The sequence below is a fragment of the Pan troglodytes genome, chromosome 17, assembly GCF_028858775.2.
Source record: "Pan troglodytes isolate AG18354 chromosome 17, NHGRI_mPanTro3-v2.0_pri, whole genome shotgun sequence".
Classification (NCBI taxonomy): domain Eukaryota; kingdom Metazoa; phylum Chordata; class Mammalia; order Primates; family Hominidae; genus Pan; species Pan troglodytes.
In genome coordinates, this window is record NC_072415.2 from 43,026,845 (window position 1) to 43,051,754 (window position 24,910).

The 24,910-nt window shown below is 32.7% G+C and overlaps 1 protein-coding gene across 9 annotated transcripts in view; it reads right to left on the minus strand.

Annotated features, from left to right (window-relative positions):
* The window catches only part of CCDC178 (coiled-coil domain containing 178), a 503,110-nt gene that overhangs the window by 319,569 nt on the left and 158,631 nt on the right, over positions 1-24,910 (minus strand). For all 9 annotated transcript variants that reach the window (XM_001160604.7, XM_024351001.3, XM_063795580.1 and 6 more), the window contains 2 exons: positions 13,521-13,616; positions 13,235-13,371 (listed from right to left, as the gene is read on the minus strand). In XM_001160604.7, the coding sequence (XP_001160604.4) occupies positions 13,235-13,371; positions 13,521-13,616 (233 nt within the window). The remainder of the gene's footprint in view (positions 1-13,234; positions 13,372-13,520; positions 13,617-24,910) is intronic.

Consider the following 24,910-nt stretch of genomic DNA (forward strand, 5'->3'; position numbering starts at 1 on the left):
TTTTGTGTCCAAAATCTTCTGCAACATGTCAGAAATAAGAATCAAGACTTACCTAACGGAAGAGAAGAGGCTGTTACCTAAGTGGAAAGAACATAAATGTTGGAGTTAAGTAGACCTGTATTCAAATCCTGATTGCTCCTTATGTAATTGGGGAGGATGGTTTCATACTCAATATCCTTATCTGTAAGATTAATTTAATAATACCTATCATCAAAGTTGTAATCAAGATTAAATAAATTGAGGGTAATATATACATACTGCTTACCTGCACTGAATAACATAAATGATTCAATAAAGTTTTTATTAATTAAAATAGTATATAAAGACTGCATGACTCTTTATAGTGTTCTCTGCTTTAGTGAGATGATGCACAATGAGAAGGAAAAAATATAAGAAAAATAATCATTAGTCTTGCTTTGGAACAGAAAGAGACACAAGTGGATGTGACATCAGAATACATAGCACAGAGAATAGGAGGACAGAGATACTGAAGCAAAGGAAGAACTAAGAGTAAACTTTTATATTTAGCTACCATTCATTCATTATGTCATTTATTCAACATCTATTGAGAAACACACACACACACACACACACACACACACACACACACACACAGATACATATAATGAAGGCAATTAAGCAGCTCAGGCCAGACAGGAAGCAACAAATAAGCAAACCGGCAGTAACTGTACATAGTGTGGAAAGTGCTAAAAGGGAAGTATGGAACCAAGGAAAGTTAGTTAAATGGATACTTATTGAGCATTGATTATATGTCAACAGCTGTGATAGGTGACTGAGATATGAAGATAAATGGAAACAAGTTTATACTCTCATGAAGGAAACAGGAAACAAAAAACAGATTCCAGTGCAATAATAAGACAATAATGGAAGAGGCACTTTACACTGTTTTGGTTTGTAGACAAGGGAAGATAAGTTACCAATAGGACAAGCTTCTGGGAATAGCTAATGTCTGAGCTATTATACAAAGGGTGAATTAATCAGATTTAAAAACATGCTGAAGAAGAAGACGAAGAGAAGGAAGAGGAGGAGCAGGTGGAAGGAGGAGGAGGAAAAAGTAAATTCCTATCAGAAGAATATTGGAGACCAAACTGAAGCTGAAAACAATATGAGTTCAGATGCATAAGCATTTTAATAGGCTAGAACATAAGGATTGCTAGGGTTTGGAGATTGTTTGTCACTGTTAAAACCCATATTGACATCTGATCCCCAATGTGACAGTGTTACGGGGTGGGGTCTAGCAGGAAGAGTTTCAATCATGGCAGCAAATCCCTCATGAATGGCTTTGTGCTGTTCTCACTATAGTGAGCTCTTGCTTTGGTGAGATTGGATTAGTTTTTATGGGAATTAATTAGTTCCCATGAGAGTGGGTTGTTATAAAACCAGGATGCCGCTCAAGTTTTGTGTCTTTGTACCTGTTCGCTTCCCCTTTGACCTTCTCCAGCATGTTCTGATGCAGCATGAAAGCCCTAGCCAGGATGGGGTCATGCCCTTGAACTTCCATGCCTGCAGAACCATGAACTCAATAAACCTCTTTTCTTTACAAATTACCCAGCTTCAGGTATTCTGTTATAGTAACACAAAACAGACTAAGATCATGGAAGGAATAATAAGAGATGAGTTTTAAGTTGGGCAGGTGACAGTTTACAGTGTCCAATCTATCAGTCTGGAAGCGTGACTTTATCCAATAGCTGGTAGGGAGCCTATGAAATGTTTTTAAGCTGCTGGAAGAAAATAGTGTTCCCATCATGAGACAATAAGGGCCTGGTTTATTTTATTGGTAATTGAAATAGAGAAAAAGTAAAGTACCCATTGGAGAGATATTTAAAGAAGTTGGTAAGATGCTGGAGTGAGCCAGGAGAGAGGGATATAGAACAATGCCCAAAACAGGTAACTTGGTGGATAACAGTGCAGGATTTAAGTAAGGGGAGAGAGTAGATACTCCACATGATACTGTTGGTAGAGCTAGAGAATGTCGAGTGAGATTAAAGAGTCAAAAAATGTACAGTACATGTTAAAATAAGGGGACCAGGCAAAATTTCTGGGACAGGAGATGGAGCAAGGGTGTAAATGGGCTGAGATTAGTACCCTAAACTAATCAAGGACAGCAGAGATATATCAGCTGCTCTAGGATTCCTGAAAAGAACAGCTTCACAGAATTAAAGGAAGAACCAGAAGAATCAAGAGAATGGCATCCTGAATCTCAAAAAGGGATAGCATCAAAGAGGGCATAGACACAAATGCTTGGGTAACATGTAGAAAGAAAGAGAGAAAAAAAAAAAACGGCCTACCACAGGACTGAAAAATGGCCTCATGTATTCAGGAAGAAAGGTCTATTTTGCACTTAAGTAAGATAAATTTTGGTAGCATGGGATTTAAGAAGCTGGACTGCTTTATGTCAAAAAATGATTAATAGTGAAGGAAATATTTCTAATAATCTAGCAAATATTGCTAACCAGGTGTAATTTTTAATAACAGTAAAAGGAAACTATTGAGTGATTTGCTGAAAGTACAAATAGGATGAAAGCAAACCTTTCATTTTATATTGGAGGAGGATTAATGATGTCTATAGACTAAAAAGATAAGGAAGGAAAAAAGATAGTGAATAAAGATTTCAAAAATGGAAGTGATACGAGTAAAACTATGTCTTGAACAGGGCAGAAGAGGTTGAGACCAACAGCACAGATGGACACCTTAGTCTTGAACAAAAGTATTATTTATCCCTTGGTATCTAAAGAGGAAGGATGCAGATGCTGTCCCTATAGAATACATTTGTTTGACAAAAAGCATGCCAGGCCTTTAATTTCTCCTTCCAACTTGAGTAAACTACGGTTTAAATAAATTAAAGTTTTATTTCTGAGTTTATGTTGTGTGGGATTTATGCTGCTGTTTGAAGCTGAAAATCTATGTTCTAAAAATTATAGATCATCTGCCATTATCTTTTTGAATACTGCTTTCCCCATTCTTTCCTTTATTTCTCATTCTATTTTCCACAACTTGAATATTTCTTTCAGATTTTCTCTCTTTTTCTCTCTGTGCTGTATTCTGGGTTCTATTTTTAGGTACACTAATGAATTTCCCCCAGCTCTTTCTACTATTCAATTAATAGAATCTTCAGTAGAAATGAATCCAGTTTTAATTTTTACAAGTTTTGGTGGATTCTTTTTCAACTGCCTGCACTTTTTGGATAGTGTTCTATTAGTTTGTTTTGTTCCCATTAACTATTTAAAACTTAGATAGAATAAATCTCATAATTGTACAATCTGAGTTCTATTTAATTATTTATTTGAAATTTTTGCTGATAAATTAAGAACCTTATCATTGTTTCTGATAACTCCAATTCATGTTGGAATTTTCCTTATGTGCTTTATAATTTTGTAAGTTCATTTTTAAAAGCCTTACTTTTTGTGTGAGAATCTTGTATGGCCTCAGTCTAGGGTTTATTCCTCCAGTGACTATTTGAGCTGAGCAGGATAACTTTTCTATGATAATTTCTTGGTTAGGGCCTTCTAAAAACACTTTGATGATGTAAATTAAAACATCAAACCATTGTGAAAAGAGGCCAGACTGGGAATGTTCTCACTTGCTTTTCTTTCACCCAGGTCCCAGAAGTAGACAGATACTTTCTTCCTTCGGCCTTTGCTCATGGGTAGATTATTTTCTATTCACTTAAGTGCCCTTACTTTATCCAACTCCTTCACTTGCACAGATCCATGGCCCATGACCTATTATTTGAAGCCACTAAAATTTAATTCCCTTGTTTACCAAGTTCAACAAGGATATTCTTCCACCCATATTTTCAGGGAAGCCAAATATCAGTTGGGAATTCAGCCTGCAGTTGTTCAATTACTTTCAATGCATTGACCCCTGAGAATTTCCTTTACATGCCTGTAAGCCCAGCTCTTCATTTAAAAGATGTGAGCTCTGTGTATGCCCCATTTATAAGTGTTCTGTAGCAAAAAACTTTTCATGTTCTCCATTGTCCATATTGCACAAAATGTAAATTCTCATTACTTCTCTGCCTACACTCTTTTTAGACATCTCAAACTGTCCCATTGTTTAATTTTATGACTCCAAATTTGTCTTTGGGATCCTCCTCATCACTGGGCTGTAAACCAATGTACCTAATTGTTACTTCTCATTACCATTTCAAGAGCTCATAAGAATCTGAAATTTAATATGGCCTAAGGAGACATATCTTCTCTCCTCAAATCCTCTTCATACCCTCTATAAGCTCTTGTTATTTCAGCAAATAGCCAACCAGTTTTTCCTTCATGTCTTATATCCCACCTACCAAAAGGTCGAGTTAGCATCCCTTCCAAAACATATCTGAATGTCCTACCATTTATACTGCAAAAGCCTTTATCTATATGTCTTAATTATTATAATTTTTTTGAATTACCAAAAAAAGCCTTCCATCTTAAATGCACCAAAGTCCATCCATCACTAAGCAGCCCAAGTGATCTCTCTAAAATATAAGATTATGAAAATGCCTTAATCATAAGCCTCTATCATTAGCACACTTACAGGCTTTTAGTATATGACCCTGTCTGCCTTACCAACATTTGTCTCTGTGAATTACCCCTCTCATACAATTTTCTAGCAACACCGGCCTCCATTCTCTCTTCAGAGCACAAGGAATTTTTATCTGTCTCAAAGCTTCCTCTTATACTTGGAATTCTCTTCCTCAGACCTGCTTGACTGACATGGCTTCATTCAGGTCTCAATTCCAATGTTAGTTTCTCAAAGAGGTGGCACCGAATATTCTTGCTAAAGCAGAGTCCTCAACCCTGCCCTGGCCTGTCATTCTCTATCACATTATTCAGTTTTATTGTCCTCACAAGAGTACCAATGACTACAATTTTAATTATATATTCATTAGTCAACATGTTTATTATTATTTTCCTATACAACAATGTAAATTTAAACATTGTCATGAGCACCTCAAACAGTGTCAGACACAAAGCAGGTGCTCAGGACACACAAACACACTCACACACCTGCTTTTTAAGTCTGTTTTCTTTAAATATAAATATATTTAGTCCTAAGTATAAACTTACATTAGTTTATGAATCATAGTTATGTTATTAAATTGCTGTTTGAAAATATTTTAAATGAAGTACAAATAAAGATATATGAAGCTATTTCTCAAAGTGCTAAAAGATAAAAATTATTAATCTCTATATTATTTTATGTATTTTATACAATGTAACAAGTTACACATAGTATACTACAAATGAATATTTTCTCCGGAAAATATTGTATAGCACATAACGTACATCAACAATGTTTCAGAAACTAGGTTAGTCCTTGAGGATCTAAAAATGGGGGAAATGATGACATAGGCCCTAGGTGCAAGCAGTTACAAGGTGGTGGGTTTGTAACTGTAAAAAAAAGGCTGTGCATTTTATCTTTCTAATTTTATATGTAAAAACATCACAAGGCCATATTACTTCAAAGAGAAAAAAATTAACAAATGTAATATCTTCACAGAGAGCAGGGTAAAGGAAACCACAGAATTAAGTTTTTTTGCTTGTTTGGTTTTTAATCCCAGGTAATCATAGTCACTAATAGCTAAAATGAGCTGCAGTGCAGAAGCTCCTGCTAGCTCCTTTCTTGCATTTCTTACTGTACTTATTAGGCTACTGTATTAGTCCATTTTCACACTGCTATAAAGAACTACCTGAGACTGGGTAATATATGAAGAAATGAGGCTTCATGGACTCAGTTCTTCAGGCTTAACAGGAAGCATGACTAGGAGGCCTCTGGAAACTTACAATCATAGCGGAAGGCAAAGGGGAGGCAAGCACATATTAGCATGGCTGAACAGGAGAGAGAGAGAGTGAAGGTGGAAATGCCACACACTTTCAAAGAATCAGATCTCCTGAGAATTCACTCACTATCACGAGAACAGCAAGGGGAAGTCTGCCCCCATGATTCAATCACCACCCCCCACCAGTCCCTCTCCCAACATGTGGGGATTCAAGACGAGATTTGGGTGGGGACTTAGAGCCAAACCATATCAGCTACTGAAAAACATAACTTCCATAATAATTATGTATTTTCTTGGGGACTCATTGAAGGCAGGAAGTTTTCCACATATGTATTGTAACTTTAGAACCTACCATAATGTCTGCATACAATATGAATTCAATAAATGATTAATAAGTGATTGAACACATTTTAGTTGGACTGAATTAACAATTTATGTAATTTAATATTTATTTTAAAAGTAACATTTTATTGAAGTAGAACTTTTATACAGAAGAGAGTACAAATCAGAGTATAGTTCAATGAATTTTTAATGTGAATACACCAGTACCACCCTCATTCAGAAAAAAAAATACACAGATATATATATATTACACATGGCCAGCAGAATCCCAGGAGTGTGCTCTCTCAGTCACTACCACCCAATAGGAACTGCTATCCTGACTCCTATGACCATTTTGCCTGCTTCTGAACAAGATCATATAGTATATACAGCCATTTTGTCTACTTTTACTCAATATTATGTTTCTAAGATTCATTCATGTTGTTGTGTGTAGCTGAAATCTGTTTATTCTCACTGCTGCAGAGTATTCCTTTGTATGACTATATCTTACCTATTCATTCTACTCATTCATGATTACTATACATTTGTTTATCCTCTTTTGTGAAGTGACTGTTCAGTTCTGCAGATTTCTGTTTGATTATTTGCTTTTTCTATAATTTTTAATTATTTTTGTTATTTTATATTTATCATTATATTATATATTTGTTATTTTATTATTTACTCATTTTTCTTCACCAATTTTTTTGGTTTATCAATTTATCTTCTCAGATATAGCTATAACAAATATATTTTATCAGTCTGTGGTTTACCTTTTCTCTGTCTTAATGGAATGTTTATTCATCAGTTTTTTCCTCTATGATGGTATTTATTTTCCTGTTTAAGAAAACTTTACCTGACTCATATTTATTGATATTTTTCTATGTTTTCTTAGAATTTTGTATTGTTCAAACTTTCACATTTACAACTATGTTCCAAAAAAATAGACTATTGTTTGTTAGATAGGTAGAGGTAAGACTTTTTTTTTGTTTTTTTTCATAAGGCTATTAGGCCATTTATTCTTTGCTGCACTACAGTGGCACACTTGTCACAAATCTGGTGAATGTATACGTATAGGTCTGATTTTGGACTTTCTACTCATTTCCACTGGTCTATCTTTTTACCCTAGCACGAGTAACGAGTCATTTTACATATTGAGCTCTATTGTTAATTTTGAAAAATGGTATTATAATTTCCGAAGCCTAGTTCTAAAACATTGTTAAATATTTTCTCCTTCTTTAATTTTCCATATACATTTTAATATCAGGGGTTTTTTTTTTTTCTGTTTGTTTGTTTGTTTTTTGAGACACAGTCTCGCTCTGTCGCCCAGGCTGGAGTGCAGAGGCACGAGCTCGGCTCACTGCGAGCTCCTCCTCCTGGGTTCACGCCATTCTCCTGCCTCAGCCTCCTAAGTAGCTGGGGCTACAGGCGCCCACCACCACGCCCGGCTAATTTTTTGTATTTTTAGTAGAGACGGGGTTTCCCCGTGTTAGCCAGGATGGTCTCGATCTCCTGACCTCGTGATCCGCCCACCTTGGCCTCCCAAAGTGCTGGGATTACAGGCGTGAGCCACCGCGCCGGGCCTGCATGAGTGAGTGTTCCAGTTCATGGCCAAGGTATGCCCCCCTCTATTGATTTACATCTTCTTTAATTTGCTTCAACAATATTATGTGGTCTTCTGGGTAGTATTATCAGACACCTTCTTGCTAGATTCATTTTGTGGATTTGATGTTTCAAAATTATATTGTAAGAGATATCTTTTCAATTTTATTTCTGATTGCTGTTGCTATCTACTGATATTTCTGTTTTCTAGCTATCTCAACCTTGAACAATACCACAGAGTTTAACAGTTATATAATCGTTTTCACATTTAAATATTCCATAGGGCTATTTGTCCCCATAAATAGTCATTTTAAAATTACCTTGATTAGTTATTTTATTAAATTATAAAATAAAATTACATTAGGAGTTTAGTTACAACTGCAATAAGACTTTTAATTTATTTGGTTAGAACTTGACATTTTCTCATAACTGGGTCATATTCAAATTTTTGACATATCCCTCTATTCATTTTTAAGTATATTTTAATCACATTTGGTACTCTCTTCATAGAAACTTCCTACTTTCTATGTATGTCTTCTTAGTTGCATTTTGGGTATAATTTTCTAATGAATGAGGTTTTCTCTTACATTTTCTAAGTAGACATTCATGATTTCATGAAAAACCAAACTATGGGTTAGTAGATAGGGTCTATAAAGGCCATTAACTATATTTATTGATTCTGCCCTATCAGATATTGGGGAAATTTTACATTATACTGATATATGGCCAATTGTTATAATTTTTTCCACAAAAGTTCTATCTATAAAAATTCAAATTTTTAAGAAACAGATGAAGGAAAAAATGTGAAAATATTTGCCTGATAATTTAAAGTACTTCTGCATTTTACATCTAACATCTATCTCTATGACTATCTTTCCACAATTTCAGACTCACAAATCAAAATGATTTCCAGATACTTACATTTGTATTGTGCCATACACAATCCCAATCAAACATAGCAACATTTACCCTCCAACCTTCCTTTTTTTCATCTACACATTTTTCACTTAATGTCTGGTACCACCATCAAACTAGTTTTTCAAACCTTAACTCATCCAAATACCACTAAAATGACATATTTAAAAGGAAAGTCTGATCATATGGCTTCTTTAGTGGACATCTACAGTCCTCAACTGAGTCCAAATGCCTTAAAATGACTCATTATCTGGCATGATGGTTCCTTAGACTCAATGTTGTCACCTGATGGCCTGCCACATAAAAACACGTATTGCATGCAAACACACACATACACACCCAGACACAAGCACACAGGTCAGATCATGCACTTTCTCTAAGCTTCAGCCACATCAAAAGTGTAACTCTGTGAACCTACCACCATCTTATTTGTGCCCCAAAATATTAATAACAGCAATTTTAACATTAGATCTACTATTTGTAATTGTTATTATTCGACTGATTTATCGAGCATATTTGAATATTTACTAAATGTCAGTTAAATTTAAGTCAGATTAAACTGCAAAAAATGAGAGGAGGTTAATATTCTGAACCTGAATATAGAAAGTCAGATTTTAAACTCCAGCTGTGGGACTTTAGGAAAGCCACTTTGCACCTTAGAACTTTGAGTTCCTCATTTCTTCCTTGGAAACACACAATAATTATTTAGAAAAAGTAGAATTCAATAGAGGTTGAACAAATATTCAACCTCCCTAGTAATCAAATAAATGGAGTTCAAAACAATATTAAGAAGATAGTTTTCATTTATCATATTGAGAGAGATTTGTTACAACTATAACACTCAAGTTAGCACAGGTGTGTGAGAGGACAGGCTCATGTACTGCATAGCCTCATGAATGGGATAGTCTTTCCGGAAAGTACTTTTAGAGATGAAGTGGGAGTTTTAAAAGTATTATACTGAATCAAATTCTATGAAACTATTTTAAATTTTAAAAAGCCAATATGTTGATAAAGATTTCTAAACAAAATAATCCACTGCCATAATATTTACAACAAGTAGTTAAAAATGAGAGCCATCCAAATAACAGCAATTTGTACATAAATCATAGTTCATCCATATAATACACTTTTATACAGCTATTTAAATGGTGTATTTAACAGTTGTTTAATATTGTGAAAAATCTTTTATATCATGCTGGGAATAAGATCAAAACTCATAATTAGTTATTTAGTAAGAAGGAAAAAATTCAGTAATATATTAATAGCTATATTTCTATGAATTGAAACAATGTTAGGGTCTCAATCTCCTTTTGTACATTCTGTATTTTCCAAATTTCTTACAACAAACGTGTTACAGACAGAGTGCTAAATAGAGAAGACGTTACTACTCTTAAGGCACTGGAACTTTTGGTTAAATGGAGCTTTGTTAAATATGGCGTAGGAAACAAAATCATAGTCTAGAGCATATCCAAGGACACAAGTTGAAAAATAGAAACTTTTTCATAAACATAAGATTGCAATGATTAACTCAACTTTATCCTAGGACTTAAAGATTTTCTGCAAATAGTGTTCAGAAGCAAGTGGACTACACATGGTTAAAAAAAAAATAGCCAAGAATACAAGTGAAAAAGGCAATGAAGCATGAGCTAGAAGAATAAGAAGTAGAAGCAAATTACAAAGACTACAGACATTTAAATTATTAGGTGCAGATTATAACTATTCACACTGTTTAAGAGATAAAAGATAAGCTTTAAATATCTGTGTCAAACAAAAAAATCATAAAACAATCTAGCAGATTTGGATGAAAAGGAAATAAAACTTTAGGAAATGAAAAATTACATTTGCATACATTTGTAATGTAATATATACTTGCTGCCTACATATAGACTTGCCAGTTTATATGTGCAAATAATTGAAATAGACAAAATTATTTGCATATATACATAAATGTGATAGATATATATAGTTACCAGTTAGAAACAAGAATATAAGAACTATTTTGATATATGAATTGGTAATTATCTCTTTGTCCTGTGTTTTAATCTTCTCTTCTTTAGGAACATGACTTAGATATATGGTAGACCTGACTCTTGCCTGCAAATCTCCTAATCTCTCTTTCACTTTATTTTACTGATTGTTTATTAATTCTCTGTTCAGCACCATGTAATCCGCTGTTAAAAATTATCCATTTAATTTTTAATTCCTGGTAAAAATTGGGGGAAATTAAATGATTAAATAATTAAGTAACATCTCAAGGTGCTTTCTGGGTAAGCAAGATATACACCATGGAAATCCTTCCCCATAAATAGAGCTGCATTCCCACTGCTTGTGATAGATGTACTTGTGTTCCCAATAATTCACTACGTCTATTCTTGAGAGAATTAGACTTGTCACCCCACTGACATCAGACTTGGCCATGTGACTTGCTTTGTTCAAAGGAATGTGAGTGGTATTAACATGTATCACCCTCCTGTGGAAGCTACAAGAGCCATTGAGTGATCTCACGAATGTACTTTTCCCTCTATTACCAGCTAAATTACTATGTGAGTGAGAAATCAATCTTTTTATTTTGAGTCACTAAGATTTGGGGGTTGTGTGTTACTGCAGAATAATCTAATAAGTGCCTGCTGTCACACACTCTCCCTTTCCTCAAGATGAGTATCCTTATTAGATCACCGACTCTTCAGATGTTTGTTTGCTTTTGCTCCTCTGGTTCTTTTTCTTTATAAAATAAAATGATAAAATGTAGTAATATTAACAACTACAGTTTTAAGTTATTCTTTAAAAACCAACATCTTTAAAAAAGTATGTTTCACATACAAGAAAGTTTTACAAATTGTTCCATTTCATCATTTCCAAAGGTAAAATAATTCTAAGAAATTTTATCAAACTTCCAATACAATAATCAAGTATCATGGTCATTTTTTCCTGATAGCATAGTATGTGTCAGACTCTCTGCTATATGATGAGGATTCAATAGCAAAGGAAAAGTAGTCATGGTCTGACCTCATGGATCTTCCCATTTTTGAGGAAGACAGAAATGAATCAAATATTCATACACAAAAAATTATGAATATGAGAAGAGATGTGAAAAAGAGAGGCATGTGTATCACATGTACATATGACAGAGGAATTGAATTTCACAGGATAGTCAGCTGTAATCTTAAGGATAAGTGGCAATTAGGTAGAAGGAAGTGGTAAAAACATTCTAGAAAAAGAAAGTAGCATAAAAATACCATGTATGGGCTGGAAAAAGTGATAAGTGGGAGAAACTGAAGTACTACTACTGTATTTGAACCAAGTAATAAGGGTGAACTGGGAAGAATATGAGACTGTAGAAGCAGATGTGCCTATTCAAGGGACCTTGCAGGATATGTGGTGGGAGGTCTTTGATCTTTCACCCCCGTTAAAATTCATGCAGATATAGAGAGGAATTGATCATACTTATGTTAAGATAAATAAGAACATGCCTATCAAAATGTAGATAATGTATTAGAGAGTGATTGCAGGTAGACCAGTTCTGCCAGTCACTGTGAGTTCATGCCAGACATGACGATAGCTTGTACTAGATTGTTGGTGGAGCAATGAAGAGAATAAACTGAAAATACATTTAGTATGTGGAATAGTTCTTGTTGATCCATTAAATATGAGAGTTGAAATAGAGGAGTCATGAAAACTCATAGGTTTCCAAACCAAGAATACTAGTATAGTAGTTGCAGGAAAAATTGAGAGTGGACTGAAGGAGATCATGAGCTTGATAAGACATACATAAGATCCTCCATATCTGCAAGTTTTGATTCCTGCAGGCTTAGTTACCTGTGGTCAACTGTAGTCTGAAAAGATTAGATGGCAAATTCCAGATATAGACAATTCATAAGTTTTAAATTGTAGGCTGTTCTAAGTAGCATGATGAAATCTCATGCTCTCTTGCCCCAGATGTGAATAATCCCTTTGTCCAGCATATCCATGCTGTGTATGCTACCTGTGTTTTAGTCACTTAGTAGCCAACTCAGTTATCAGATTGCAAAATTGTAGTATATATAGGGTTTGGTACAATCTGTGGTTTCAGACATTCACTATGGGTCTTGGAACACATCTCCCATGGTTAAGGGGGGGCTACTGTATTTTAAGTTTAAAGTATTTTTTAGTATAAGAGGATAGTCAAAAAGAGGTAAGATAAGGCTGTGTAAAGCTGCTTATAAGATAACTTTTTACAATTATTTTGACTTTCTTTTTTTTTCTTTATTTTATTATTATTATACTTTAAGTTTTAGGGTGAACAAAGAGAACACATGGACACAGGAAGGGGAACATCACACACCGGGGACTGTTGTGGGGTAGGGGGAGGGGGGAGGGATAGCATTAGGAGATATACCTAATGCTAAATGACGAGTAAATGGGTGCAGCACACCAACATGGCACATGTATTCTGACTTTTCAAAGGGAACCCAGAGTGACTAAAGGCAACATTTTGAATAGAACTTAAATTTTAAGCTACTGATAAACAAAAACACCACCATATAACTCCAGGGACACAAACTGGAGAGGTTTATTGTATTTAACATATTGGATTATGGTATATAAGAAGAAAAGTATTTGCAAATTTACCTTTCATTGGTTTTTTCTGTTATTTTGTTAATATCAATCTCAACTTTTTTATTGTCTTCCGTCAGTTTTGTACATGCCAAAGAAATAGCTGAAAAATCTTTTGCAACATCAGAAAGCTCAATATCCCATGTTTTTTTCTTTAAGAAAAGAATAAAAGAATCATTCATACATGTCTAATTATCAAAAGGGAAAACCTATAATAATGAAATCACTTTTAGATATATGAGTTAATATTTGGAAATAGAAAATGGCATTCTAAGTGGGAAGTAGGAAAAAATCAACTTACTGCAGCATAAAAATTATTAACTGCTTCCAGATACTGATTTTCATGACTTTTTTGCTTCCAGGTTAGTTGGTCATAAACTCTTTTCAAATCTTCCAGCTAAGAAAGAAGATATACAGAATAAAGTGAATTGTATAGCTTTTCATCCTTCCATAAGGTAAAAAATAAATTAATCATGATAAAGTAGAATTTGTTTCAGTTACATAAAAATTGAAAAACAATAGAAAATTCGGAATCATAATTCATCACATCAACAAGTTAAAGGAGAAAATAAGCACGCTAACACTTTGCAAAACAGTCATTTAATAAATTCACTCACTGTCTAGTTTTTGTATCTTAAAAAAACTAGTACAAGAAAAAAATGATTCAAATATAATATAAAGAAACAATAGCAAATACCAAAATGAATTATAAAATACTGAATGTATCCTCATTAGACTCAAGAATAAGATCATATTATCTTTTATTACATTATTAATCATGCTTTAGGAAAGACTAGGTAAACAATTACATAATAAAATCAAATATTACTATTATAATACTGAAAATGAATAGGTAATATATCTTCAACTTTAGATAACATAATTAAATACCTAGAAAAATAGAAGAATTCTATTTAAAACAACAATAAACAATTTTGGTAAAATGGCTGGATATAAGGATTAGGAAATGAATAGCTTTTATCTATAAGAATAATAATCTGTTTTTAAAATATAGAAGAAATAATTGTAAAGTTTTCTCAAAAATATAAATTATTTGGGAAAAAATTTGACAAAAAGAAGAGGACCTATATAAAGTAAACAAAAACTCTTATTAAAAATCCTAAATCAAGTTTCACATGAAAAGGATGATTTGTTACAAAATGGTTTAATAGACTATAATGTGTGTTCTCCCAACATTACTGTAAAAATATAGCAAAATGGAGTAGTCTTTTTTGAATTGCATTAAATGAAGTTCACATGGAAAAAAGGTATCTGAGACTACCCAAAAGGTATCTGAAAAATAAAATATTGGAAACTTGCTACCAGATACTAAAACATCCTATAATACTTCTATATTAAGGCAACATTTATTTTCCTAATCATAGTAAAGATCAGAGGGAAAAATTAAAGGCCAGAAATAAATCTGAATCAATATTTTTAGAAAATGATATCTGAATTCAGTGAGAGAGAAGTTGTTTAATTAATGGTACTGAAATAATGTGAAATCTCTGTTTAAAAAAATTCAAAGTGGTCTCTATACCTCACATCTAACTCATATAATAACAAAAGTAATGTTTCAGATGAATAAAAATCTAAATGCAAACACAGAACATGTTCAAATTAGAGTAATCAATAAGATTTCACTTGCATAATCTTGGGCTAAAGGAGAGTGTCACCTTGCCGAGTAAACCAAGAGATCTGTTGATGGGTTTGACAGCACATTTTATAAAAGTATGTGTCAAAAAATACCACCATAAACAAAATGTAAATTAAATAAGATGACCATGAAAAAAATGTAAAATAAAAAGCCAACATTCCCAGATTATGTCCTTGCAGAGACATCAATGAAAATAGTGAAGCAGGAGTCTCTGAAAACTCCCTCTTATATAAATGTAATAAAAAAAAACTGACAAAAAAATGTCAAATCAGCCTTGTCAACACTCGAAATTAGCCAAAGGCTTGCAACAATCTAGGGAGCACTGATTTAATAAAAACAGTCTAAACTTAGTAAGAAGAGTGCACTTTGTGGTGTTTCACCTTCTAGTCCTATCACTTCAGCTCCACAGAAGCCTCAAAGAATAATTTATTGTTAAAAGCAGCCTTCTGGCAGCCACCAGAGAGAGTAGAATCAGGCTAGAATGCATTCAAAGCCTCGTTCTCAAAAAAAATTGTCTTTATTTGACCTGTCTGGTGGTTTTTATGGAAACCTCCACTTGCAAGGATGTCTGCATTTGATTTGATGCAGAGTTTACCGGCACAAAAACTCTCTCCCAGAAAAGCTTTTTCCCCAGAGCATGGTTGTCCAAAAAAATTACAGGCAATTGATAAACTCTGTGGCCACCTGAGATTGTGGCTAAAAATTGGAACAAACAGTAGATGAACTAACAAACTAAAAAGGGAAAGCTGGTGGAATTACATCCATAGTACTTTGTAAAGCTCCAACATAACTCCTGGGAATCTAGAAGGCTGCAAATATCCAGGGATGTGTGAAAGACCAGGGTATTCACATGTTCTGGAAATACCTGAGAAGCTATTTAACCTCTCACCTCCTGCTGATCTTGAGGCTCTATGAAAGCAGGAAACAACAACAATAACAAAAACTACGGCAACGTTGGCAACTGCCTGGTTGTTTATTAAAGGTGAACCTAAGCAAGCACACAGAACTTTTCTGCAAAGACAGAGATAAATTTTTTTCAGATTTTAAGGATTATTATCCAATGATTAACAGACCCTCAGCTGAGAAGAGACTTCAGGGGCTGCACATGAGAAAGACAACAGACTTTACTTAATTAAGTTAGAAAGTTCTCTAAACAAAACAAAACAACAAAAATTACTACTTCAGCAAACAGCAACAGGAACAAATCCTGAGGATAAGTGAAAATATGATATCCAGTATAAATACATTGTATTTAAAATGTTCAGTTTTCAACAACTAAAAATGAGACATTCAAAGAATTAAGAAAGTATAGACGATGCAGAATAAAAAATTAGTCAATAGAAATTGTCTCAGGGGAAAATTAGACATTTTATTTATTAATCCAATTGGAAATTTGAAATATGTTCAAGGATCTAAAGGACTAAAACAAAGCATTAAAATAATGTTTTAGCAAATAGAAACTATTAATAAAGTGATATAAATTATTTTAAAAACTCAAATATAAATTTGACAGTTGAAAAGTACCACAACTGAACTAAAAAATTTTTTCTATCTGCACTCAACAGCATATTTGAGTAGGCAGAAGAAAGAATCATCAAATCTGAAGACGAGTCAACTGAGATTATCTAGACTAAAGAACAGAAAAAAAAATAAAGAAAAATGAACAGAGATTCATAGTTGTGTGACATTCCATGAAGTATACCAATATACATACAAAAGTAAAAGTAGTCAAAGAAGAAAAGAGAGGGGGGAGGCAAAAAGTATATTCAAATAAATAATGGCTGAAAACTTGCAAAATTTGGTTTAAAATACATTAATTTACACATTGAGGAAGCCCAAGAAATTCCAGTTGTAAAAACTCAAAGATATATACTCGAGATACATCACAATCAAACTGTCAAAAGTCAAAGACAAAGAGACACTCCTGGAAGCAACAAGAGAAAAGTGACACTTCACATGTCAAGGATCTTCAATATGATTAACAGACAATTTTTCAGTCAAAACAATGGGAAACAGAAGGTATATACTAGCATATACAAAATACAGAAAGAAAAGTACCAAGAATCCTATATCAAGCAAAACTATAACTTAAAAACAATAGAGATATTAGGACATTCCCAGATAATCAAATATTGGGATAAACCTGTTCTATAAAAAATACTCAAGGGAATCGATTCCTTCAAATTGAGATGAAAGAATGCTAGACAGTAACTTGAATCCACAGAAGAAATAAAGACAACCAGTAATCATAACTTTATAGGTAAATATTAAAAATGTATAAACGTATTATTTTGTAACTCTTTTTCATTGCCTAATTTAAAAGACAATTGCATAAAGCAGTAATTGTAAATTTCTGTTGATAGTCACACAATGTATAAAGATATAATTTATACAATAGCAAGACAAATAAATAAAGGAAGAAAGAAAGCTATAGAGGAGAAAGAAATGTGTATACTATTGAAATTGTTAGTATTAATCCAAAATAATTTTTTTTGTAAATTAAATTGTGAATTCCACTCCCAGGGCAATTGCTGGGAAAATAGTTCAAAAATATATAGTCAAATCAATTACAAAGTAATTAAAGTGTTACACAAAAGAAGGCAGTAATGAAGGAATAGAGAAAATATAAAGACATAAGACACAGAGAAAATAAGTAGCAGAATGGCAAATACAAATCCTACCTTATCAGTAATTACATTAAATGTAAATAAATTAAACCCTCTAATTAAAGTATAGAGATTGACGGAATGAGTTTGAAGGAAATGGTCCTATCATATACGGTTCACAAAAGACACATGGGAGATCAAAGACACAAATATGTTGAAAGTAAAGGCTGGAAAAAGAAATTCCATGCAAACAGTAACCATGTTAAAGGAAGTCCATGCAAACAGTAACCATGTTAGAGCTGAAGTGGCTAGATTAATATCAGACAAAATAGACTTTAGAATAAAAATTGCTAGAACAAAGAATTACATTTTATAATAACAGAAGGGTCAATTAATCAAGACATAACAATCACGAATATGAATCCACCCAACAACAAAGCTTCAAGATACATGAAACAAAAACTGACAGAACTAAAGAGAGAAATAGAAAATTTGACAAAAATAGAGACTTTGATACTGCATGACTGAAGTCATGCAAAGTGCCTTCTCCAGCCATATTGGAATGAAATTATAAATCAATAACACAAAGAAATAACAGAAGGAAATTCAAAACATATGGACATTAAACAGTATGTTCCTTGATAACCAACAAGTATAAGAAGAAATCTCAAGAATGATTAGAAAATATTTTGAGATGAATGAGAATGAATGTACAACATATTGAAACTTATTGGATGAAGTTAGAGCAGTGCTTTAAAGGAAATTTCTAGCTGTAATTGCCTACATTAAAGAAGAAGTTCTTATGTCAGTAACCTAACTTTACATCTAAAAGAATTAGAAAAAGAGCTAACTAAACCCAAAGCAAGTAAAAGAATGAAAATTAATTTTTAAAAAACTACAGTGAGAAAAATATGAATTCTAATACATGCAAAAAGTGGAGAGAATCAACAAAACCAAAAGTTTGTTCTTTGGAAAGTTCAAGAAATTTGATAAAATACTACATACACTAACCAAGAAAAAAGAAGATTCAAATTACTAAAATCAGAAATTCAAGAGAGAGTATTGCTATGAACCTTCAAAAAGTGATTATAAGAGAATACTATAAAACATTTTATGCCAACAAATTAGATAAACAACATGAAATGAATAAATTCCCAAAAATACACCACCTAACAAAACTTACTCAAGAAGAAACAGAAAAACTGAATAAATCTGTAACAAGCAAATAAACTGAATTAATAATCAAAAACTTCTCACAAAGATAAGCCTGAACCAAATTGCTTTACTGGTGAATACTACTAGATGTTAAAAGATGAATCAACATGGGTCTTTCACAAAATCTTCCAAAAAATAGAAAAGAAATATACACTTACCAGCTTATTCTATGAGGCAGTCTCACTGTGATAGCATATCCTGACAAGACATCACAAGAAATGAAAAGTACAGACTGATATCTCTTGTGAATTTAGACACAAAAATCCTTAACAAAATAGTTGTGGAATCCATAAACATATAGAAAGGATTATAGACCACGATGAAGTGAGATCTATCTAGAAATGCAAGGTTGGTTCTACATGTAAAAATCAGTAAATGTAATAAACACCATATTAATATAATAAAGGACCAAAGCCATTTCCATTATTTCAATGAATGTAGAAAAATCATTTGAAATATTTCTATACCCTTTTGTAATAAAAAATTCAGTAAACTAACAATAAAGGGAAATTTTCTTATCCTGATAAAAATGTACCTGTGAAAGCCAACATCATACTTGATGAAAAGTGGATCATTCCACTAACATCAGAAAGGATGGGATATTTGCTCTTATTGTCTTTTTTTTAACATTGTATTTGATGCTCTAACCAAAGTAATTAGGCAAAAAAAATAAAAATAAAAATAAAAAATAAACATTTCCAGATTGAGAAGAAAGAAGTAAACATCTGTATTTGCAGATAAAAGGATTTGTGTAGAGAAAGTCCTAAATAATGTATTTTTAAAAACTATAGAGCCTAATGAACAATTTTGCAACTTGCAGGATACAAAGACAACACACAAACATTGGTGGTATTTCTACACACTAGCAATGAGCAATACAAAAATGTAATTAAGACAATTTTATTTACAATAGTGTCAAAATGAATAAAAATTTAGGAATAAATTTTACTAAACAGTGCAAGATTTGTACACTGAAAATTACAACACATAGTTAAAAGGAATTAAATAGGCCTAAATGAAAATGTATCTGTAACCATGGATTTAAACACTTAATATTATTAAGATGACAATGCTCTCCTCATTGATTTACAAAACTCCAGTAATCAAGACATTGTAGTACTGGCATAAGGAAAGACATATAAATCAATGGGATAAAACTGAGAATGTAGAAATTAACCCATACTACATTAATTACCAATTGATTTTAACAACAGTGTCTGGACAATTCAATGAGATAAAATAGTGTTTTCAAAGAATGCTGCTGAAAATACTGAATATCCACTTACAAACAAATGAATTTGAACTTCTACTTCATACCATACACAAAAATTAACTAAACTTGGATTAAAAAATATAAATGTAATAGTTAAAACCATACAAATCTTAGAAGAAAACATAGATATAAGTCTTTGAGACTTTGGATTAAGCAATGGTTCCTCAGATATGATACTTAAAGCATAGGCAACCAAAGATAAAATAGATAAATAAGACTCCATCAAAATTACAAACTTTTAGTTTTTAAACTTTTTAATATCTTCTGCTTCAAGAATACTAACAAGAAAGTGAAAAGACATGACATGGAGTGGGAGAAAATATTTTCAAACAATCTATCTGATGAGTGTCTAATATCTGGACTACAGAAAGAATACTTACAACTCAATAAAAAGTGAAAAAGAACGGAATATAAAATGGACAAAAGATTTGAATAGACATTTCTCCAAAGAAGATATACAAATGACAAACACAGGAAAAGCCATTTTCCATTATTAGAGACTATGGAAATGCAAATCAAAACCACAATGAGATCCCACTATATATCCACTAAGGATGGCTTTATTTAAAAAGGGGTTTAAAAAAAAAAGGACAGATAATACTGATTGTTGCTAAGAATGTGTTAGAATTGAAACCCTTATAAATCACTATGGTAATGTAAAATATTGTAGTCACTTTGGAAAATAGTTCGGCAGTTCCTCAAAATGTTAAACATAGAACTATCACATGACCCGGCAATTCCACTCCTAGATATGTAACCAAGGAAAATGAAACACATTATGCAAAAATTGTAGTGAATGTTTAAGAGTGGCTTTATTCTTAAGAGTCAAAAAAAGTGGAAACAGCCAAAAGTCCATCTACTAAAGAATGGATAAACAAAATGTAATGTACTTAGAAAATGGAAACTACTCAGTCATAAAAAGCAATAAAATACTGACAGACTCTACTACATAAAGGACCCTTGAAAACCAGGGTCTATTGTCTAGCCTCAGGTAGCTCAGATGCATAAAATTATTTTATATTTTACATACCAAACAATTGTCAATCTCTAGAAGTAGGTTTACAAAGTATTTTTCAATGGGAAAAAAATGAAAAAATATACATGAAAATTCAGTGCCTAAGGGTCAAAATTAATGATTTGCACCACTATGCCTTTGATAAATGCCTGTGGAAGGCTTACTAAATGAAGTTATGAGACAATCATGAGCACACCTTAAGCATTACATGTGTAATTCTTGCAATCTGCAACTTTTGGATAAGTACGATTACTTTAGCCCTGGCCTAAGTAATAAGATCCATGGAGTCACTAGTATTATCTCCTTATTCCTTTCCTAATATAAATGATAATAAATGTACAACTTCAAAAGTATTAATCATTGGAATATCTAAAATCAAATAGTATGCCATTAACGGAAATCTTTGCATTAAAAAGGAAATTTAAATGGCTAATAAGAAAAAAATGTATTTACTTTGCTATCAGGCAGGAACATGAAAATTAATGTAACCTTTTTTTACCCAACAATTAGGTTGGTATAATTTAAAAATACCAACCATTCTGGGAAAAATGAGAGAAATCATACATTTCTATCGCTCCTAATATATAAATATAAGTGCATATGTATACATATGTTTTAGAAAATATTTCAGAAATATTTATTTTGAAAAACATACTTAGTTCTAATCCAATAATTCAACTTTTGAGAATCTATCCCATAGAAAGAACCAATTCATAACAACAACAAATATAAAGTTATTCATTTTAATATTGTTTGCAGTAGTTACTATTTTCAATCTGAATTTATTTAAAAGTTAAATAATTGAATACATTGTCATTGAGGTTCATTTTCCTTCTAATGGGCTTTCTTGGGTAGCAAAGCCTAGGAAAATACAAAGAACAGAAAGGAAGGTAGGGATACTAAGAGGAAAGGAAGGGAAGGGGAAGGGAAGAAGGGAGGGAGGGAGGGATTTCTAGTTTTACTTGGAGGAAGGGTAGGAAAGGGGAGGGGAGGGGGGAGGGGAGGGGAGTGGGGAGGGGAAGGGGGGAGAGAAGGGAAGCTGTAGCTTCTATGGTCAATCTGGGAAACATTTTTGCATGTCCAACCCAGAGTTTTTTCTGCCAGCTTTGCAAATTCATTGGTTTCTAAATTTTTTTCTACCTAAAACAGAGGGATTTCTGTTTCCTGCACTGTACCCTGATTGATATTATGACATGTTCCTAGTATGTAATATTTGTTTACTGTTTAAAAGAGTGCATTAGATTCATATCTAATAACCTTGATATATATCCACAATATATTTTTAAGTAAAAGAGCAAGATTACTAAATGTAAACTGGGCAACAGAGCAAGACCCTGTTTCTAAAGTAAGTGAGTAAATAAATAAATAAATAAATAAATGACAATATTAGATGGGACTGTGAATCTGAAGCTGGACTTCTCAGACATGATGTTAGGCATGGAAAAATACATAACTCTTTGGGAAAACTTTTTTGCATTGTCTACTAAAGCTGAACATGTGCATTCTTTGGCCCAGAAATTCACAAAATAAATGAACGTTTCATTTTAATAAATGAATGCATTTCCGTGCATATTTCAAATGTTGTGGCCTGAAAAGCTGGAAGGTTTGAATTGCCATAAACTGAAATAGGGGAGAATGCAGGTTATAGAGTGGTTCCACATCTGAAGTACAATTTTAGGACAGTTAAACTTGAGATACTTACTAGATATCTAAGTGGAGATTCAGAGTTGGCAGTAGGATATATAAGATTTGTTACAAAAGACTAAGCACTGAGGTTCTCAAATGTTTGGAGTTTGAGTAGATATAAAGAAACCAGTAGAGGGAACTGAGAACAAGAATCCAGAAAAATAGCAAAAACCATGAAGAATGTGTTCTGGAAGCCAAAAGAAAAAGGTTTCCAAGGCTAAGGGTAGAATCAACTTGGTTAAGTGGCATGTGTAAGTTAATAAAGATGAGGACAAAAGAATAATGATTAGATTTAGCAAAATGGAAATCACTGGTGACCTAAGGCTTAATGGTGATGGTAAAAAGAAAATTGGGGTGTGTTTAAGAAAGGATGAATGATATAATGGTCAAGTAAGATTTATTCCAACAATTCAAGGTTCAAATTAGAAAATCCATTAATTTAATATACTGTATTATAGATAATGAGAGAAACATTACATGAGCTTCTCCCTAGAGGCAGAAAAGATTCTTGAGAAAATTCAATACTCATTCCCAATTTAAAAAACTACTCAATACATTGAAACTGACAATACTTTACAACATGATAAAATGTATATTGAATCTTAAAGCCAGCATCATATTTAAGGGAATAAAAAAACTAGTAGCAATCCCATTAAGAGTGGGGCATAACAAGGATGCCACTTATTTCCACTACTATTTAACATTGTATTAAAAGTATTAACCAACGTAATCAGATAAAAAATAATGATTAAAGGCATAAGAATTAATAAAAATTAGTGTCTCTAATTGCAGATGAAATAATAGCATTCCTGGAAAACCCCAGATAAACAATGATGAGTAACATAAATAATTTTAAAAATTAGTAAATTAGTGCAGTAAGAATTATCATTATTTACTTCATAAACCAAATATAACTAGTTAGAAGAATTAATAAAAGAGAAATCCTCAACTAGAAGTACAAAACAATAATTTACGAATACACTTTTCAAAATCTTGCAAATTCTATATGAGGAAACCTTTTAAAAATGCTCCTGACACAAAATGTCATTGAACAATTGGAATAGTATCATCTTATTGACTTAAAATAATGCCTATTTACTATCTCATTTTCTATAAGTCAGAATGCTGGTGAGCTAGGTCAGTACTCTGCTTAGGGTCTCACAAGCTGTAATGAAGGTTTCAGTTGGCCTGGGCTCTCCTTTAGTGGCTCTGGGGGATAAACCATTTCTAATCTCATTAAGGTTGTAATCTCATTACAGTTCCAGGCAGAATGTATTATGTTTTCACAGTTTCTATGTGGCCCCCTCCATCTTCAAGTCAGCAATGACTGGCTGAGCACTTCTCATGCTTTGGAACTCTCTGACTCTACATTTCTCTGACTTGTTCTTCTCTCAGCCAAAAGAAAGTTATGCTTTCAAAGACTCATGTAATTACCATTACAATCCAGGATAATCTCCCAATCTAACGGCACTGATTATAAACACAATTACATCTACAAAATCCTTCTGCCCATGTAACCTTGCATATTTACAAGCATGACATGAAGGGCACAAATTATGAGGATCCAGATTCTGCATACCACACTGCACTGCCTGGGCCCATGATCCACATCCTGCCCATATGCAAAATACATTCACCTCCTCTGAGGGTGCCCACAAATCTCCAACCAAAGCCCAAACTTGCATCTAAATGTTATTATCTCTAATGTCCAAAATCTCATAATCTAAATCAAGTACAGATGAAACTATATAGGTTCGATATATCCTGGGGTGAAATGTCTCCTTTTTTTTTTGGACCTTTGAAACTAAAGAAAGAAATCATGACTTTCCAATGATCCTAAAATACATACATATATATATACATACACATATATATATACAAATACACATATATATATATATAATTACTTCATGAGAAAGAAGCCAAATCCATCATTTTTTAAGAGATAATCACTTCCCTATTTTTGGCTACACTGAAATAGTTGAGGAGTAACACCCTTAAATTTCCTTGATGCCCTCTTGTTTAAGGAGCCTATAGAGCCACCCTTCTAAAAGTAACTTCAATTAAAATTGATTGAATAATATTTTTATATTATGCCTAAACATAAAACTTTAGCATTTCTATATGGAATCAAATTTTAGCATTTATATATGGAATATAGGCTTTATTCTATCACATACAAAACAAACACAGCAACTAGAAAATGACTGAATTTACCAACCTTCTAGCATTTATCCTT